The sequence below is a fragment of the Lissotriton helveticus genome, chromosome 10 (genome assembly GCF_964261635.1).
Source record: "Lissotriton helveticus chromosome 10, aLisHel1.1, whole genome shotgun sequence".
Lineage (NCBI taxonomy): Eukaryota > Metazoa > Chordata > Amphibia > Caudata > Salamandridae > Lissotriton > Lissotriton helveticus.
In genome coordinates, this window is record NC_136071.1 from 685,855,926 (window position 1) to 685,877,230 (window position 21,305).

General features: G+C 44.8%; 1 protein-coding gene across 15 annotated transcripts in view; it reads right to left on the reverse strand.

Annotated features, from left to right (window-relative positions):
* The window catches only part of KMT2C (lysine methyltransferase 2C), a 1,799,940-nt gene that overhangs the window by 1,130,220 nt on the left and 648,415 nt on the right, over window positions 1–21,305 (reverse strand). For 11 of the 15 annotated variants that reach the window (XM_078663231.1, XM_078663229.1, XM_078663232.1 and 8 more), the window contains exons 12-13: window positions 4,389–4,499; window positions 2,775–3,490 (exon numbers count right to left, since the gene is read on the reverse strand). In XM_078663231.1, the coding sequence (XP_078519357.1) occupies window positions 2,775–3,490; window positions 4,389–4,499 (827 nt within the window). The remainder of the gene's footprint in view (window positions 1–2,774; window positions 3,491–4,388; window positions 4,500–21,305) is intronic. The other 4 variants (XM_078663237.1, XM_078663236.1, XM_078663234.1 and 1 more) reach the window with 1 other exon arrangement.

Consider the following 21,305-nt stretch of genomic DNA (forward strand, 5'->3'; position numbering starts at 1 on the left):
CTGATCTGAAGATATGTCCTCTTAGCGGGGAAGAAACCCTTGAAGCATCCTCCGACGTGTTGTGGGGTCGTTGGTGAGATAGGGCAAGTCAATGTTTGGGCCCCCCTTCTCAGCTTTCTGCCTCAGTAAGGTACACATGTATTGGCTGTATCTGTGGCCCTCTTTATTTTATTTTTTTACCTCATCACCTGTGGGGCGAATATGTGCTCTCCTTCGAAAGGCAGGTTGATGAGGTATAGCTGAACTTTCTGCTTAAAGCTAAAAATACACAGCCAGAAGTTGTGGCATAGAATAATGAAGTGTTTACTCCTCTGGCGTATCTAGAGAGCACGGTCTTCTGGAATTAGAAAGGACTTTTCCCTCCTTTACTATTTCTTAGCCCTTTTTTCTGTACTAGTCAGAGAGATGCTGCAGAAAGGCTTCCTTCTCATACCATTGGGCTGTCCCAGCGTGACAGGAGGCCCACAGAAATTACGATGCACCAATGGTTGGTGACACAGACTGCCACCCTTTAGCCAGCTGCGTCAATGAACTTGCTCTGCTTGTCAGGAAGGGCAGCATCGCCTGTAGCTTAGGTTACAGTCCGCTTACGGGCAGTGGAGACCACAAATGAGTTCTGAGGAAGTTCCCTCTCATATACAAGGGGTCAGAGGGATAAGGTGTTACCACTCAAAATTTGCTGGTTCTGTAAAGGCATCCAGGGTGGTGTTTATTATGCCCTTTAGTACTGGAAGAACCCGGAAGGAACAATCTAAATTGGATAATGTTACAACCAGGAAGCTGCTGTCCTCAAGGATGTGCATGTCTACTTCATGGTAGGCAGCGGCACAGTGAATAAACCAGAGGTATGCAATGGTGTCATCTGGGCTGGGAAGCCCTAACAGGGAGATGCTCAAGGTCTGGATCCCCCAGGGGCCCTCCCACTGGTCATCGCTGGGATGAAAGGGGCTTTAAAGTCCTACAGCATGGAAGGGGGACTAGGAGACTGCCTGTGTTGGAAAAGGAATATGGTGAACCCTGTGGGGAAACTGTACAAGATGGAGGTGGAGGAGCTGGTGGAGGGCTTGTGGTCCTTGAGACATTTAGTGGAAGAATGCAGATAGGCATCTTGTTGTGGAGAGTCTGTGAAAACTGTGTCACCTACTCTTGGGCAGAGTCTGTTCAGGGGTAGCAGAGACCTTTGCCTTTCATTGAGCTCCTGCTACAGCTTCTCAAAATTAGGCCTTTTGGAATGTTCGGAGTTGGCTGCAGATGGCAGTGTCAGGACAGACGCTGATCTAGGCGCCAACTGGGCCTTCAGTGTAAACATGTGCTTGGGCGTCTCATCGGACTCTAAGACCAATGGGGGTCAAGGCTCGTGGCTGGATCTCCTTTTGGCTCAGGTGCCTGGCCTCCGTGCACTCAGAAGCTCGATGACGGCAACTGTGGGTTATGCATGGGGCTTGATCCAGCCAACAGCCTCAATCCCATTAGGGGCAGTACTCTGTCTCTACATTTAGCCCGTTTGTGTCTTTTGTGAGCTTGGGTTTCGGCTGTACTCACGACTGACTCTCTGCGTGGACTTAATACTAGTAACTATGTTGACTGTGGAGAATGGAGCACCTTCATCCACCTTTTCTTTTTCTTCCACCTCTACCTCTAAAGAGCAAATGGTCTCTGGGCTGGAACACCTAGAGCGCATCCTCCTTGGCGCTAAGAAAGTCCACTTCACCGAACATGCCAGAAGTCTCCTCCGTCGACCGGTCCATCTTGGTATGAGCCCAGCATCTGTCTCTCCATTGAAGGGTCTTCTTGCACTTGAAGGCCAAACAAAAGGTGCAGTGGGTGTCATCATGATTTGGGAAGAAGCAGGAGTCCCGATGCTGTGGTGATCATCTCAGGAGTATTTTGCGCCTCTTCATTCTCCAAAGTCAGTAAGGAAGGTAATGGAGCCCCAGTGGGTGTTGCGTCCCAAGGGTCGGGGTCCAGGTCTTCTGTGACTGTCTCCGAAGTGTGTCAAGGGAGAAAAGGATGATAGTCAATGTAGAAATCTTCTCGCTGTCAAAAGTGGAGAGAAACAGTCCCCAGAGTAGCAAACGTTCAACATCGAATGAGCAGAACCCGAGGGCAACATTAATACACATCCTAACCCAATGGCGGAGAAAAAGAATATTACAACTAAGCCAGTATCCGTGCGATTTCCTAACTAAGGGAGGAGTTACTCTTTATTTCTTGACTAGAAAGACTCACTTGAAGAAAAACACATTGCAAACATCAGAACCCAACATTGAATGGCAGGAGTATACAGAGCACGCCAAACATGCTACAAACCATATAAATTATTATACCACTTTTAAGGGTGCAAAGAAAATACTTCTGAAAAGCAACATCTAGACTATTTTTTCTTGTGTGCATGAGGTATCAATCATTTTTCAGGTAAAGCTTGTTGAGAGCACACCACAAAACTTTATAGTTATTTTTTATTCTGGTTTATGTTCAGATCCTATGCCAGGAGCACAAAAAGCATGTTAATTTCATAAAGTCACCTTGAGGAGTATAAAACACAAAGAAAAGGACAACTATGTGATAACATAACGATAAAAGAAAATCTCACAACCATATTTATGAAGCCAACAATTAAAAAATAGACTCCAGAATAGAACCCTAACTGGATTATTTATTAATTAAATTCAACAGCATTATAAAGACTGTCTAAGAATGTGCCTAAAGTGAAAAAAACTGAACTAGCTGTGTTGCACCCATCGGATTGATACCATGAAAAAAACCACACTTACCTGTCTTGATCTAGGTCTACCAGGAGAAAATTTCCTTTTGGTGATAGCTGGCTTGCCCATGCCAATTTTTGGAGTGAATGATATATACGTTGTAGGGAGGGTATTGTTCACAGAAAAGCTAAACACTGGTGGAGTCTGACTTTGAAACATGTCATTAGTACAGTGCATATCTAACGACACGGCAGGTGAAGAAGACACACTGGTCTTGCTTGTATCCACTGATGTGAACGGTGAACCAATCTCACTTGGAGACTTTCCAGTTTTATCTCCCATAGGTGAACTGAATTCCGTAAAGCTTTCACTTGAAGGTGTAGTTTCCATCTCCATAAGAACATCAGATGTTTCAGACATGTTTGAACAATAATTTTTCCCTAAAAAAGCTTTGTTGGTTCCATCCAGCTCAAGTTGTTCTTGATCTTTTTGAGATCTGTCATCTTCATTTTCTGGCCTCAGTGTTTCTGATAAGGAGGAGACTGTTTTAAGTGCCACTGTCCGACTCGTTTCCAAAGACAGATTTGAGATTTCAACCTCTTGCTGTAATAATGTTTCATCTTGCATCTGCTGTGTCACTACTTCACTACTGTCAGGCACATTCGTGGCATTTTCTGTGTCCTGTGCCTCACACGTAGATTCGGTATGGAAGATTTCCATTTCATTTACTTCACCTTCACAAACTTTTGTTTGCTGCCCCACACTGCCCAAATCTTCTAATGGCTCTAAAATGAAAAATCCATTGTTTTAAAATGAATCAGTACACACATTCTTAACCAAACTTTGACAGATACTATGATGATTTTCCCCAGAAATATTCCAGTTTATACTTGCTTTTGATATATTCAAATACATATTTTCATTGAAGCAAGCACTATAAACTATAAATCTTTCAAATGTACATACTTTCCTGTGTGCTGATGCATTGTTTTTCACAAATTCATGGCCGAAGAGAGTACTAACTTGACAGCTCAGCAAAATGTTCTACAAGATGCTGGTTTAGGTTTTACAATGTGAAATAAAGGTAGTAATGTTTTTGAAGGAATTATTATCCTGCTGAAAGCAGGGCTTCTGCAGGTACCCACTTCACCCCACTGTCAGGGAAGCAGTCGAGGGATACGAGCGATTAAAAAAAAGGCCTACACAATTAACAGCATAAACAATTAGTAAGTTTAAAGAAATGAGCTCCACTAGCTAAAACTGATATAAACCACCACATGTCCATCCACCTAATCCAGTGAGGTTTCAATTAAACACATAATCAATGATTGCTTATCATTTCTCCTGGTAAAATACACACTCTTAAGGCGTAGAAGTGATGAGGTAGGCAAGCTAGAAATCCCTGGTTACAATACGGACTTATAGTTTACTTCTGTGATCTGTCCACCTGATATTCCATGTTAGCAAAATGCTTTCTCATAGCAATGAAATGTAGCCTCTAATCATGGGAAACTATGGTGCCACCAGTCTCTGAGAGGTATAAGACTAAACAAGCCTATTGTCACACAACCTACTTGCCATGGCTCAGCATGGCTGAAACACCCCATAGAAAAGATATTCCAATAATTGCTTGGCAAGGCAGGCAACTTATAATAAAAAGTCAGGGGAAAAGATTGTTCTTACCATACAGGTGATTTCTATTTAAGTCTTCCTGACAAAGCCCATCACTGTTAAGTGCTTGCTCACAAAATGATTCCTTATCAGTCTGGTCAAGATCCATTTTGTCTGGACAACCTGAATATAAAATTGTGCTTCTTAGATGAAATATGTCACTTGTACGTCTCTCATTCAACTAAGCAATGCAGAGATACTTCACAGGTGATTGCCTAGATTGCATAACAGGTTAGGGCACTATATAGGGAATTTTTAAGTGAACCTGTATACATGGCATATTTTCTCTCTGTGGGAGCATCCTTTATAATAATGGGATCTTCAATAAACACCTATGGACAATCTAGTGCCAAAACTATCGGGCTATAAAACAAATGAATCTACCATCTCCCACAGGCAACACTATTAAATAAGTACACTGATCATGAAATCAATAGTGACATCACATATTTGACTATTAATGTTGTTCTCTCATCCTTTTTCACACCTTCTTTATCTTGCAATCTAAAATAGATGTTTATATAAAGTAATTGTACATAGCAAGGCTGTACAACACTGACCATAAAAAGGTGCTCTTGCCCATAAAGTTGTCGTAATATGTTAGTAAACAGATGTATTCGAAGAACAAGATACTTACCCACTGGTAACTATGTATCTGTAAGAGACATAGGTTAGTTGTAGATTCCTTACCTTAGAATTTCCCGCAGGCGTAAGACTGGATACTGAGATTTTTATTAGCAGTAGCCCTGCGCGGCGGTAGGTGGCATCGGTTGACTCTGCGTCAGTCGCCTGCATCGTGGTTGCTGAGATGACATTGCAGTGCCTACTTAAACGTCGCCCCTACACACAGAAATCAGTTCTGACACGACTTCCATGCCAGAAGCACAGAGCTATGAAAGACACCGACTAGTGGTGAGCTACAAGGAGGGCCCTGTAAGGGAGTCCCTGTCCCTAGAAGTCCATTTGCGGGAGAGGGGAGGATGGGCCGGGCGGTAAGGAATCTACAACTAACCTATTTCTCTTACAGAAACATTGTTACCGGAGGTAAGTAAATTGTTCATCTGAATGAGACAGTAAGTTGTAGATTACTTACCCTAGAATAGGTACCCCAGCAATACCATACCTGTAGGAGGGTCTAAGTATCAGGTTCACACTAGAAAATCCTGGAGGACCGAACGGGCAAAATAGCCGTCCCTCCGGACTTCGCTGTCCAGTCAGTAATGTCTAGTAAACGTGTGCAGAGATACCCACATTGGGGCCTGACAGATATCAAGGAATGGGACACCACGTGCCAATGCAGTGTTTGCTGCCGTAGCCCTAGCAATATGTTGTTAAACATGATGCGCTTTTGCTTATACCATAACATTTTCCTTTTTTCTGGCCAGTTATTTAAACAAACCAGGGGTACCTCTATGGGCTCGTGCTTCTCCCCCAGCTACGCGAACTTGTTCGTGGGCTGGTGGGAGAAGCATGAGGCGTGGGGTGAGACCAATGAGGCATGGACAGATAACATTTTAATGTGGACAAGGTACATAGACGACCTTTTTATTGTATGGCGCGGCGATCGTACCTCGGCTGAGGAATATATCGCCGCCCTTAACAATAATAATTGGAACCTGAAATTTACTAGCACAATAAGTTCAACAAGTATTTGCTACTTGGATTTGGAGTTTTTTATATACAACAACACCCTCTAAACGAGACTCTTCAGAAAACCCACGGCGGGTAATGCCGTGTTACACGCGGCGAGTTACCATCCGAAGAGTCTTATTAAAAATGTCCCTTATGGCGAACTACTGCGCCTAAAAAGAAACTGCTCAGTAGAAACTGATTTCCAACAAGCTAAAGCTGACGCCAATAAAAGATTTCAAAATAGGGGATACTCCAAGATTTTACTTCAACAGGCTTCAAATAAGGCGTAGAAAGTCAACAGGAGGGATCTCCTGGTGGCAAAGAAAGTGCCAAAGGTGGAAGATGAGGTGAGAATGATTACCAAATTTAACACCAAATTTAGAGATCTAGTCCACATTTTTAAGAAAAATTGGCACATTTTAACCACTGACAGTGTTTTGAAAGGGCACATTCCTCAGCAGCCTTTGATAACTTATCGACGCTGTCAGTCACTTTCTGATCATCTAGTTCGTAGCCATTTTTCTTCAAAGACCCAGCCCACTGAACTTAGAAACATCAAAGGGTTCTTCCCCTGTCTGCGCTGTAAAGCCTGCAAAGGCAGCAAGAAAGTATCAGAATATCCGGGCAGAACAGGAGAGGATAGACCAAATAGGAAAATAAAGAAACTCCTAAATTGCAATTCAGACTACACCATCTACTGTCTAGAGTACCCCTGTAAAAGAAGATACATATGGAGTACCATAAACCCCACTAAACTCAGAATCCTGGAACATATGCGAGCAATCGCGAATAAGGATAAAACATATCCTGTTGCTCGTCATTTCGCAGAATGTCACCAAAGCGATAGGGATCTTCTGAGTTTTTATTGTATCGATCAGGTAAAACGCCTGGAAAGAGGGGGGGGGCAGAAAAAAGGCACCTCAAGTCCTAGAATCTAGGTACATTATAGACCTTAAAACTATGACTCCTTGGGGCCTTAATAATGACGAGGAATTGTGGGTCCACCTCTAACCATGCACATGGGATCATGTGCATTAACACTTCTACATGCCCTAACTGAAAAACAGAGATACTGCCTACTAATATACATCTATCCGATAGCTGATATCATTGCTGATTAAACTACACAGTAAAGATACCGTTGCCCATATATGGCCACAGAACTAAAAAGACAAAAAAATAAGAACCAAAATAATGAATCAACTGGTAGACATCCTGGTCCGGGGTATGAATAACATAATGAAATTGGGGATACACCCCCATAAGGTAAAACACTCACAAAATGTAGGTGTACAGTGTGCTAACATAGGATCTGAATGTCTATCTAACTCAGCATCAAAATGAAAGTATGTACTTGAATTATAAACTGTTTGTTGTAAAAATGTTTTTTATTATGCACTAAGCACTTTACTCTTTCGCCATGATAAACACTTAGAATATATGGAGAGACATATGTTTACAGATGGCCGCCGTTTTTGACAAAATTTACCATCATCTATTTCAATGAATGTAGCAATGACCGGTGGGTTTAAAATGGCGTTGAATGGTTTACACAAATTGTCACTGACGAAGCTAGCATAGCGAAACGCGTCTGTCTGGGGTGAGGGGGGTTTGCATTAAAAAAAAATTAAAATCCGGATACCAGCGTGCTTGCCGTTTTTTCGACTACATAGTCGGATTGTGTTGCAGTGTATGTATGTATGTATGTATGTATGTATGTATGTATGTATGTATGTATATATATATATATATATATATATATATATATATATATATATATATATATATACACACATTACGAATTTAACAAATGGATGTACGTGACATTATATATCCATGTTTTTATTACTCTTTGAATGTTCTTTTAAATTTCTGATCATATTTTATTTATGTAAGTTCAGTTGCCTTACTCTTGCTGGTTATTATTAATGATGTTTCTGGGAGTTTATCAGTACTAGTCTCCCACCATCGGCAACCAACTACTACATGGCATACTGCTTGCTATTCTGATTCAGGCATGTGAATCTATGAAAGATACCCCGATACTGGATAAGAAAACAAGTTACTTACCTGTAACTTCAGTTATCCAGTATTGGTATCTTTCATAGATTCACATACACCCACCCTCCTCCCCGGAGAGTCAGTTCTCTATTTGGGATGCTCATTTCCCACTTGTGCTAACGAAAATCTGAGGAGAACTGGCTCTGCAGAGAGTGTTCTAGAGGGTGCTGATTGGTTGGGACAAAGACTTTGGTCTTTTTAGCATAATGATGTAGATAGGCTGCTAAGTTTTGGGCCTCAGGCCTTTTTACTTAGGGCCTACTACTGTTATTTACCTTTGGCACTGCTGTTTTATTTACCGTGGGACTCCCGCCTCGGCGACGGGGAATGATTCAGGCATGTGAATCTATGAAAGAGACCCCAATACTGGATAATTATTGTTACTGGTAGGTTTTTCCTTTGGTAGATTGAATCTTCTCTGGATTCACTTACTGTGCACAGGTTATGCAGCATGATTGATAGGTCTGACTTGAACTAAGGGTGTGCATGCTTTCAAACAGGTGACCCAAAACCTTTTGACCCACCTGAATATGTCTATTAGCATGATGTTCACAAGGTAGTGTTTTTAGAATGTAGGGCAACGTTAGCTAAGAGTGCCAGAGTGGCTTCTTTACTACTTGTGCTCTTAGTTTGCTAACCAGTATTTTCTCTGATAGGTTGTAACATGTTGATATGGTTTGCACTATCCATCTTGCAATGGTTGCTTTTTTGACTGGAAACTCCTCATCTGCCAGCATGACTGATGTAAAGAACTGGCTTCCACTCCTGGCATTTTTGTTTCCTGTGGATCATATATTACCATTCCCCTGACATCTAGCGCAAGCAGCTTTTTCTCTGCCCGAGTCACTGGCTGTTAGAAACAGGCTGAAAATTGTATTGACTGGTTAACTTGGAGGTGAGATACTATGTGGGTTGGTCCTCATGATCACTTGGTTCTTGTGGTTTTGTAGGTATAGTACCTGTACTGTGAGTGCTTGTAATTCGAAAAGCATTTAGCACTGCTCGGAACTAGGTAAGAATGAAGTCCAAGAGTGGGACAGGCACTGTTTGCAACCCACGCAAAACCAAAGTGCCAATACTTTGCGCCCAGGTACTCACATCAGCTATCCCAATGGAATACCTGGTTGGTTAGTTGGGAACAATTAAATGCATTTTTCTCCCAGTTTGACTAATGCCAGTTGTGGCGAACAAGTGCAGACAAACAACCAAGATGAAGTTCCTGGTAGCCCTTCAGTGGGTCAGACAACATGGTATTCACACTTAGGGTAAATGGCCATTTGCTTCTACGTTTTGTAGGCCTGGCAGGTGAATGGCTATCAGTGATATTCTTCTTTAGATTACAGATCTCCATATTTCGTGTGCTAGTTTGGCTAGCACATATGATCTTCTTCCCCCCAGTCCCAGTTGGTTGAGGTAAACACTGTTGTGCTGTCTGTTTGGATCTGGACTACTCCCACTGATGTGTTTGTAAAAGACTTCCAGCACTAGATGCTGTTGAGTTTCAGCACATTTATGTGCTTTACTGCCTCTTGTGGGCTCCATTAACCTCTGATCTTAAGGTTAACCATGTGTGCACCCCATCTAGTGTGGGATGCATCTGGGCTAATGGTGTCTGAGGGGGACTGTTGAATAAAGGGTCTGCCTACAGAGATGTTCTCCACCTTCCACCAATGCATCTCCCTCTGTACTTTCTCAGTAACAACCAATTATTGGAAAGGTCTCAGATGGAGTCTGGCAACAGCGATTAGTGGAATGCATGGAGGTGAGCTTGGTCTGTCAAGGACAAAACTCCCTTTTGGATCCGGCATGTATACGCCTTCTCAGAGTGTAGTCCCCAAAGATACTTTTTACCCTCATGGGAGCTGGGCCAATGTTTTACAATTCCTGAAAGAACTCTAATTTGTGGAGCATTTGCATTACAGTTCATATGCTGTCTTGGCAGTTAGTTTACCTTAACCAACCAGTCATCTAGGTAGGGATACACATTTATGCATTGCCTTCCCAAGTGAAACTGCCACCACGTCAGGAGAGTCTGTAAACACACGGGCTGGCTGTAGGAAGGTGGAATCTGACTGCATGGTTACCACCACTTTTTCCCCGGTGTTTTCCTGGTTTTCGACTAGTCTGACTGGGATCCTGCGAATCAGAACCTAAGTTTATCTGCTTTCTCCTCTAAATTGATTACATGTACTTTAGGTACACTCCGGATTGGATTTTGGAGTGCCCTTATAAGTCCCTAGTATAAGGTATACTATGTACCAAGGTCATAGGTACCCCAGAGGCCTCCCAGGGGCTGCAGCATGCATTGTGCTACCCCTGAGACACCACTCATACTGACACCACAGGTCTGCTACTGCAGCCTGTGTAAGGTGGTGCATGCACCCCTTACTTAGATATAGGTTGACTATATCTACCTTATATCACAGCACATATAAACCTATCAGTCACCCCTATGGCTGTTACACACTTACCTTAACAGGAAGCTGACATCGGGTCAGACCAGCAGGACAAACAAGCAAGGGCCTGGAAAAGGTACGCCACAGAATACCAGGCGCTGCAAGCCTGGTGGACGGGAAGACAAGACGACCAGAACCTGGAATCGAGGGACAGGTAACTACAGTCCCCAGAATCCTGTGTCTCACATCCGCGCACAGGAAATGACGTCAACCCACAATGCCAAGGGCTATGAAAGCCAGGCTTTGGAAGACATTGTCGCAGATTATCCTGTTTCCGAAATGCTGAGAACTCGTGAATTCCTGTTGCGGATCGTCCGGTGCGGTAAGGGTGTCACTGACACCACCTCCCCAGTACATTTCCTTTGTGGCCGAAAGATGGGACAAACGGCTTATTTCATGATGCAACAAACCTAAACTTGTAGCTAAAAAGTAGAGCATTTGTTTTCCTACAAATTCTGTTGTAAGGCTAGCCACAAAGGGACATTTATTGTGGTATTTAACCCGTATGATTACACCACTAATGTGGAGAACTTTGGAGTTAGCAGGTGGTATATTAAAAACGTACTCCTTAACGTATACAAATGCTTTGGCAGTGAAGTAATTGCTGTGACAAAAAGTTTTGGTGCATTATGCATTATGGACTATATTTTATGTTACATGTTGTGTGTTTTTGTTCGTCCTATTTAGCAAGGGGTCAGTAAGAGGATAAAACAAGAAACCATCTTTCCTCCCTTGTGAAGTGGGGCCTTACACCAACATAGGTGGGTTATCACTGAATGAAGAAAGTGTTCATTGTGTGCTGATAATTGTTTACTGTGTTCGGTCTAATCCTCTGATTTATGTTCACAGTATTGTCTAACACGAAAGGCTTAGCCACTAGGAAGAGTGCTGATGACTTTCAATCTTCCTTCTTGAAGCTACTGCCAGAAAAGAGTTTATTTTTCTTAAAGGTATACAGGGAGGTTGCATACTAAATGAACGTGCAAACCCTCCCCGCTGTTCCCTTCCTTTCCTTCCCCCAATTGACCACCTTAATCTTCCGTGCTATAATAGCAGTTCGGAATTGAGGGTGTCAATAGGTGGACCCATTTGAGCAACAAACCGATCCTGAGAGGCCTCCAAGGGAAACGTGACAATGGCAGGCCTTATCAATCTTGAAGGCAGGGTGCTGGGTTTTATGTGAGAGGGTGCTATGCATGAGCAGAGCCCCTCTGCAGACTTCGGAGCCTCTTCTCCGGGGTTGTTTGTGATGCAGCCAACCATATACTTTTAAGTGCATTATAACCTCGCAGTAAATGCTAACTTTAAAACTGCTGCTTAGAAATATGTTGTGTTTGGTGTCAAACACCTTGGAATCATACCTTCTCGCTGAGATATGATTCCACCCTCCTACTTATGCGACACCCTGGTACACCCGGTACCAGCTTTCTCAACCTGGGCATCACAAAATGGATGCTGCCAGGCACAGACACGAGTCTGCCCTCCTGATGCTGAGTCAAGCTCGAGCAGGGGAAGGCTTGACAATAGGCTTCCTGTCACAGGGAGGTGTAACCACCTCCCAGACAGGCTTTAGTGTATTGGGGCTGGGTGGCTGCACTGGAGAGTGTTTTGATGTCTGTACTGGGGGCACATTTGGTGTCCCTGTGCATAGTCCAGCTCGAACCGGATGCAGGAGCCATTTGCTCCTGCTGTGGCAGAAAACTGGACAAAGGACATGGGTGTAGCCACACCTCTGTCCTGACCCTCCCATAGGAGGGTCCCCAGAGTTTGTCCCACCCATTCCTTGGGTATAAAGTAGGAACCCCTGACTTTAGATTTTACCTGTACTAAACTACAGAAACCAAGTACTTCGACGATCTGCACGACGCTGGACGACTGAAGAATATCCCTTGGAGTAAAGGAGTTACTCCCCTGCTAAGTAGGCACCCAAACGCATCTGACCGGTTTGCATCTCCGAAGCTCCTGAGGACTTCGAAGATTTCTGCAACACAGGAGGTGGTTTACAGAGGTCTCTGAATTTGATCTGCGCTCTCAGCTATTCTGAGGCTCGTATCCCTCGTGGGGACCATGCAACCCAAACCCTGTGCACCGTGTACTTTTGCAGCAGCATATGCTTTTAGGCAATCCTGGAGGCAGTGCTTTGGGCTACTTGTAGTCTTGATCCGAGCAGTGTTTCCACCAAAGATTTCCGGCCTACACTCCCCGAGTGTTCTGTGGGCTGGTATTTCTTGATGCACCTCGAGTTCCCTTCGCGATCCCTGGTCCGTTAGCCTGTGGGTCTCTGTGAAGGTAACTTTAACTTTCCGTGGGCTTTCCTGGTTGCTCCAGACGTGCCTTGACCCTCCATTGCTTGGAGAGTCCCCAGGACCTTGCTGGTCCTCACCTGATTCAGCAACCACCAGAAAGCAGATATGGCTGAAAGTACCCAGAGCAAAGCCTTGCCAGGCTAAGGACAAAACAAACACTTTGAACAAGGGTGTAGATAGTGGATCAATGTGCTTCCCAGCGCACCAAGCTATAAATCTGTCCCAATGGCAGGGGTATATGGTCTTTGTCAAAGGACACCTGGCTGCCAAGAGGACATCACAGACCTCAGGAAGGGGGATAGAATACTCTCTACTATCGCCACTCAATCTCCACGGATGAAGGTGGAGTGTGTGCAGGTTCAGGGGCAGAACCCTGCTCGGTTGCTGTAACAGGAGATCCTTCCGAAGGGGCAGCCTGATCAGAGGACAGATGTTAAAGTTTAGGAGTCCACTCTGCGGTTTAGAGATCCTGTCACGTGTTGTATGACCAGGAAAATGTCCTGACATACCAACCATGTCCAGAAGCGCAGAGCCTCCTGAAACAGGGTCCATGACCAAACCACGTCCTGTTTGTTTTAGTACAAATAGGTTGTGTCCATGAACACCTGCACCAGCTTCCCTTTGATGGAGGCAGGAAAGCTTTCAATGCGAAGCTAATCATGCTCAGGCCCAGAAGACTGATGTGGAGCAGAGTCTCCACAGGAGACCAGAGGCCTATGATCTCAACCTCTACCAGATTGGCATCCCATTCCAGAATTTATGCATCAGCACCACAGTCAGCTCTCAGTGGCGAAGGGAGAGGGGTCGGTCACTGATCTAATTTCAATTCAGCAGCCACCTACGCAGATATTGTGCAGTCTCCTACGATTTCCAGAACTAATAGAAAGATTTCCTTTGTACTGCATCCATTGGGACTTCAGATTCCAGTGCCGAGCCTGCATGTGTCACCTGGAATGTTTCACTAGCAAGATACAGGAGGCCATCAGACCCAGCAGCCTCAGTCAGGACTTGACAGGCTGCGCGTACCTCAGGTGTAGCGTAAGAACCGTCAGCCGAACTACATCTCCCAGAAGGCCATCCTTCTGGGAGGGAACGTTCACCATTTAAAATCTCGTCCAACGCACGGAGCGTTGTACGTGATTCTCGCTGTACCAGGAAGTTCCGCTTGCAGAGCGGCTGTTCTGCACTCTCTGGTTGCTGTTCTGTTTGTTGCCGAAGGTATTAGCGCACGCCGTCTGAGGCGCTGAAAACCTCCATTCCTCCGTTTTGCTGAGGTTGTTGGGGGGGGGGGGGGCGGGTTGTTGGTTTGCTACGGTTTCATTGCGCTCGGACGAGCGTGAACGTTCTGATTTCGTCCGCGGCTGCGGCAGGAGAAGCTTCCGCAGAACTTTTCACCCGCGGGTTTTCTGCCACCCTGAAGTAAACTGCAGAGGTCCTTCCAGCTGTTGCTTTCCTCAGAGGTGAGAGAGGAGAATCTGGATGGATTGTACGGTATCTCATGCCTGGGATCCATATTGAACCGTGAAATTTTTTCTTACCTGTTTTCTGCATCTTCTTTATTTTCTCTTCTTGTTTTATGGGAGTATGAAAAAGGGTATTTATTTCTCCTGCGGTGAGAGAGGTATCTTACTGGGCAGAGAGGATTCATTGCAGCCAAGGAAGATCTCGCTTGATCGCATCAATACTCTGGGTTTCTTTCATTCAGAGTTGAGGATGTCAGGAGGTGGACCCCTTTGAGCATTGCCCAGATCCTGAGGAGTTCTTGTGGACGTGACAGAATCACATACCCACAAAATACTCTCCTCCTGGTCTGCGCCATTCGCAAAGATGGCTTCTTTAGATGATGTGTTGCAAGCACTAGTAGCGGTACAGCTGGAATTTGTTACTTCCAGAGCAGAGACAGCGGCTCTAAGAGAGAGGGTGGATAGACAGTCTAGAAACCCATTTGATGCCTCGACAGCTACCCCACAGATTCAGGTGACCGTTCCGTCGCCTATTCCTTTGGCTAGTCCTGAGAGGTATTCCGGCGATCCGTTAAAGATACAAACATTTCAGAGACAGATAGCTCTACATTTCTCCTGCAAACCTGCTTCTTTTCCTAACTATCTTTCAAGGGTGGCTTTTGCTATCTCGTATCTGACCGGGGACACTGCCAACTGGGCGGTCCCTTTGGTCAGGAATGATGATCCTTTGTTCACGGTTTGGACGGCTTTTCGAAGGGAGTTCGAGAGAGTGTTCGATCGCCAGGCTACCACGTTTAGCGCAGATCGAGAGCTATTGGAGCCTCGATAGGGCAAAAAGGACCTGGTAACCTATATATATCGGCCTTCGACCGTCTGGTGGCGGAAACCGCCTGGCCAGAGGAGAAAAGGATGTCACTCTACTACCAGGGATTAAGGGACAACATGAAGGACGTGCTAGCACACACAGATCAGCAACCCACCACATGCACCGACTTAATCATTCTCACATTACGGTTAGACCATAGATTGGCTGAGAGGGGAGGGGACCGTAGACTAAGAGAGAGGGTTTTAGTCGGATGGAGCATGATAGCCATCCCACAAACACCCCGAAGGAACCAGGTACTGAACCAATGGATGTGGAAGCTATTAGGCCCCTGTTATCCAAAACCGAGAGAGAGAGCCGCCGGGCACAAGGACTCTGTATGTATTGTGGGAAGAAGGGACACTATGTGAGAGATTGCCCTCTTAAACCCAAGAAAAGGAATACTTATTATTCCAGTAAAAAAGTGGCAATGTTGGCGGTACGGTCCTCCGGTAAAGGAAACTCTACCGAGACAGAGATCCCTATAGTAGAACCACAAGAGAGGGAATGAGATTGCCATCCTTAGTGGTCACTGAGGTAAAAAGCACCGAATCACACATAGTTCTGTCCATGATCCTTGAGACAGGTCAACAAAGACACCAGGTATGGACCATGATAGATTCCGGAGCCACCGTAAACTTTATCGATTGTAGTTTGGTACAAAGACTGGGGTTACAGAGTGCCTAGTGACAAGCCGGAAAAGGTATTAGCTGTAGAAGGCACCCTGCTGAAGTCCGGTCCTATCACGGAACACACAGAAGTGGTGGAATTGATTTTGAAAGGAGATCCTCAGGATCACGTTGAGAACATCACGCTGAACATTGAGGCACCACAATACGAGGTCATATTGGGCATGCCATGGTTGTGGCAACATACCCCTACCATGGATTGGAGACTACAAACCATCAGTCTTCACTCAACGGAATGCCTAACTAATTGCATGAAAAACACCTACCCACACACATTGGCACTAGCCCAGATATACTATGTTGCTACTGCAACAGAGAAAGAGACCGAACTACCTCCGGAATATGCCTTAAACCAATAGGTTTTTTGTGAGTTCAAGGCAGAGGTCTTACCCCCACAACGTGACTATGACTGTCGCATAGACTTGGTTGCAGGAGCAGTCATTCCGCCAAGCAGAGTCTATGCGTTGTCCGAACCCGAGTCCAAACACTTACGCGAATACCTGGATCATTTTAGTTCCATTGGCTTCATTAGACCCTCTCGCTCCCCAGCCGCTTCTCCTCTTTTCTTAACGGCACAAGCCAATGGTGAGTTAAGAAAGTGTATTGATTATCGCTTGTTGAACAAGAATACGGAGAGAAATCGATACCCGCTTCCGCTCATTCCGGTGTTGCTGGATCAGGTGAGGGAGGCCAACATCTACACCATGGCTGAGAGGGGCTTATCACTTGGTGCAAATACGCAAAGGGGATGAGTGGAAAACAGTGTTCAAAACACGTTATGGGTTGTCCGAATACTTGGTGATGCTGTTCGGGTTATGTAATGCCCCGGCGGTATTCCAGTATTTCCTCAACAACGTACTCAGGGACTACATAGATCGAATAGTGATGGTGTACATTGATATCATTTTCATCTATTCAGCCTCTCAGGAACAACATGTAAGACACGTAACACTGATCCTCAAAAGACTGCAAGAACATAGCTTATCTTGCAAGCTAAACAAATGTGAGTTTAGCATGACTGAGGTTAGGTTTTTGAGTGTCATTTTGAGTCCTCATGGGTTTAGTATGGCTGAGTGAAAAGTGGAGGCAGTTTTGGATTGGCCTGTTCCCTAGAGTGTGAGAGATGTGAAATGCTTTCTGGGTTTCTCCAACTACTATCGCAGATTCATCTCTAACTTTTCCCAGTTGGCTTCTCCAGTGACTCGATTGTTGAGGAAAGGAACGCATTTTCTTTGGACCGCCGAAGCCATGGAGGCATTTATTCAACTAAAGAAAGCCTTCTGTAGCACACCCATCCTGTGACACCCACAAACCGACATTCTGTTCATAGTAGAAGCTGACACCTCAGATGTAGCAGTCGGAGTGGTGTTGTCGCAAAGGGATCAGCATACCAACCAACTGCATCCGGTGGCCTTTTTCTCTAAAAAACTGGACTCAGCCGAGACCAACTATACATTGGCCGAAAAAGAACTGTTGGCCATCAAGAAGGCCATCCAAGAGCGGAGACACTACTTGTGGGAAGCACAATATCCCATCACAGTCTACTCGGACCATAGAAATCTTCAGTTCATGAAAACAGCTCGACACCTCTCACAGAGACAGATGCGGTGGATGCTGTTTTTCGCGGAATATGATTTCCTAATCACCTTTCGTCCAATATCAGACAACAAAAAAGAGGACTCCTTGTCCAGACAAGGAGAGAGCAATACGGCTCGACAAGACCTCCAAGAGGCGATCGTAAATCCCGAAAAGGTCCTGTGTGTGGTTACCGTGGAGCAGTTCCTCGAACAAGTCACTGACAATCAGTCCGCAGATCAGTGGCGGCGATGGGCAGAACAAAGTAATCATCGAACCCTCAAACATGGTGTTCCATTGCACGACAATAAACTGTACCAGCCTACCCAAACACTTTGATTAAAGGCTTTCAAATGGTGTCATGACGCTGTGGCGGGAGAAGCTTCCACTGAACTTTTCACCTGCAGGTTTACTGCCACGTTGAAGTAAACCGCAGAGGTCCTTCCGACTGTTTTCATCAAAGGTGAGAGAGGAGAATCTGGATGGATTGTACGGTGTCTCATGCCTGGGATCCATATTGAGGTACCGCTTTTCTTTTAAGTGACAGTGTGGAACCTTACTAAACGTGGCATTGGTGTTTATTGTTCGGAGTACTTTGAAACTGTATGCATTATGGAAGTCCCGAAAGAGAGAGGGAAACTTAGATTTTGCCGTTCTATTGCAGTATGACCCATCTCTCAGAACCGTGAAATTTTTTATTACCTGTTATCTAGATCTTCTCTATTTTCTCTTCTTGCTTTATGGGAGTATGAAAAAGGGTAGTTATTCCTCCTGCGATGAGAGAGGTATCTTACTGGGCAGAGAGGATTCATTGCAGCCAGGGAAGATCTTTGACAGGTATTGGAGATTCACTAGCGAGAATATATGAGAGTAGTCAGAATTTTATATTCTACTAATCGTATGTTTATTTTGTTACAGGTCTCCCTTTTCCCCCACTGCACCTACCCTATCCCTCGTTTGATCATCTCAATACTCTGGGTTTCTTTCATTCAGAGTTGAGGATGTCAGGAGGTGGACCTCTTTGAGCATCGCCCAGATCCTGAGGAGTTCTTGTGGATGCGAAACATTGGGATCATAATCGGAGTATCCTGGGTTCTCTGCTCCGGTAGGAAAGCACAACACTGCACAATGTCCAGCAATGGACCAATGGAAGGGAGCGTCTGGGAAGGAGTCAGGTGTGACTTTGCACGTTGATAGTGAACCCCAGCAAATACAGATGGTTTACCATACCCAGGAGGTGGGTGAAGACTGCCTTTGGCGAACCTACCTTCAGCAGTGAAGTCGAGGTAGGGCAGAGTTCTTCAAACTGTGAGGCGCGCCCCCCCTGGGGGCCATGGCGCAAATGACTCTTCAAGAACTTGCAAATAAGGAAGGCCTGGAAGCGCAACTTTATTCATTCGATGCCTTTCAAGGCAAACTAGATTAATATATAGCAGCTGAAGGGCTTTAACAGAGAGAATGAATTGTGATCCTGGATGCCCTGGGATGGGGGTCTGTGAGAGGGGTGGCAGGGTCAAGGACATGGTTAAAAGGAGAAATGTATTCTGTAACAAGTTTATTTTCTTAACCTTCAAGTAACTGGGTAAACAAAAATGTGCACATGTGGAAGCTAAACAAATTAATTTTACTACGAAACCTCAGTTTCCTAATGCAATTAAGGGAGATGTCCGTTTGTGGCCTGAAAGCAGCACCACTAGAATTATGCAGCAGGAAAGGACCAAAGTTATGCGGCAGGGTTAAATGAATAATATTGGAACAAAATGCAAATAATACAACTTGATGTGGTATTTCATGATAGTTTTTCATCGTGTGTCCATTTGTACACATTTGAATACTGTCTGGGCAAAGATTTAATTTAATTAGTACAAGTTACCCACCGAAATACACAAAGGAGCAACTGAAAGGTGACTACACCTTTTGTGAAGGGCTGTCTGCTGTGTGGCAACACACTGCTACATTTTTAATACCTTTTAATCTGTTTGAGCTAGAAAAACAAAATTCTTAAAATTTGCAGATTAAGCAGCAGATGACTGATTTAGTGGCAAATGCGTCAAAATCCATAATTATGTGGAAAATGCAGCAGAATCGCATATGTTCAGTGGTCCTGCCTGAAAATCACAAAACTGATTCCTGGTTGGCGCAGTGGGGAATAGTGGCATGTATATATATATATATATATATATAGTGCTAAAATGTCCAAGTCTGTGACAGAAAACACTGTGAATATGTAAGTCATCATTTTATCTATATTTTAGTAATAAATAAACAGACTATACCTAGCAACATTTTGACAAATGTTCATTAAAAAGATCAAGAACTCAGCTAGTGACACCCTCACTATCTCTCAATAATAAAAAGCCTTTGTGACGCTATAAGAGGCTCCGTTAGTTCAAGTCTTTACTGGCTCCATCACTTAATCTCCATGTGCCTAAAAACAAAAAATTTGACCCTGTGTAATGTAACTGGTGCTGATGTAAGGGAGCACTCCAATGCCCTTGGGCCAAGTTAGCGCTGAATAGAACTCCCCAAAAAAACAAAGTACAGAACCTGTTTCAAAACGGTAGTGATTATCAGGCATTGGTGGGAGAGCTGTGAAAGACAGATGAGATATCCTTCTATGCAGGGCATTGCTATCTATCACTAGTGCAACAGGTATAGTTGCATTGGCGCCAGGTGTGCAAAGTGAACACAAGGCACCGATTATGGGGAGCAGATTTTGTTTTGTCAATGTCTCCTTTTTTTGATGAATTTGCTCTTCTAGCTTTCAGATTTATTGTGGATTATGAACCTCTGAAAAAGTATCGATGAAATATCTCATAAACCCTGACCCCCTGCACTCAGCCCTCCACTCCACTCCACAGAGTTTTGAAGGGGGGATGGGGGCTTTAAAATATTTTGATTTGGGGGCCTCAAAGAAACACATTTTGAAGACCTCTGAGGTAGGGGAAGACTGGAAACCTCCGAGGATGTGCTGCAAACACAGCCATCACTTTTCTGAACACCTAAGGGGCATTTGTTATGCTAAACGGAAGCACAGCAAAATGAAAAGGCTCCTGGCCCACCATGAACCGCAATTAATGCCATGGATCTGAAGGACGAGGATATGAAAAAAGGGGCTCTGCAGGTCCAGCACCACCAACCAGTTTCCAGGGTCGAACACAGACAGTACCTGAGTGAGTGTGAGCATCTTGAATTTCTCCTTCCTTAGGTAGGCACGGGGGGGTGCAAGTCTAGGAAAGGGCAGAGGTTTCTGTTATTTTTAGGCACCAGAAGGTAGCGGGAATAGCAGCCACAGATTCTGCTGCTAGCACCCACTCGATGGCTCCTTTGGCCAAAACAGCCTGCACTTCCTGGTGTAATAAAGAGTAGTGGTCCGAAGTCAGCCTATCTGAGGAAGGTGACAGGTGCAACATGCAACTTGTCTGAGATTATAGAATGCCATTGAAGCAGGTGGTGCTAGAAACTGCAGTGAACAGGGTGCCTGTGTTGGTGCAAGGGAATACTAGAGGGGATTGGAAGCAGTGGCTCCTGAGGAAGTGAGAAACCATGCAGATCTTTGGGTCCCCATTGGACTTGTGGGAGCCTCAACTTCAAAAAGGCTGGGAAGCTTTTGGCCATGGTGGATGGGTTGGAAAGGACGCAGCTGGTAGCCTCCACCGTAGTGTGGCGGGCATGGGGCCATGATGAGAACTAGCGACCGAGGGGGAGGGGGGGTTGACCTTGAAGCACTGAAGCGCTGAATCAGCCTTGTTGCTGGCGAGTGCCACTGAAAGGCATATCCATAAGGGATGCTTGGAAATACTGCGGAAAGCCAGTTTATCACACACAGATGTTGAGACTACGCGCCATGGATTAAGTAATGGCCCTGCCAAGCGAGCCCATCAT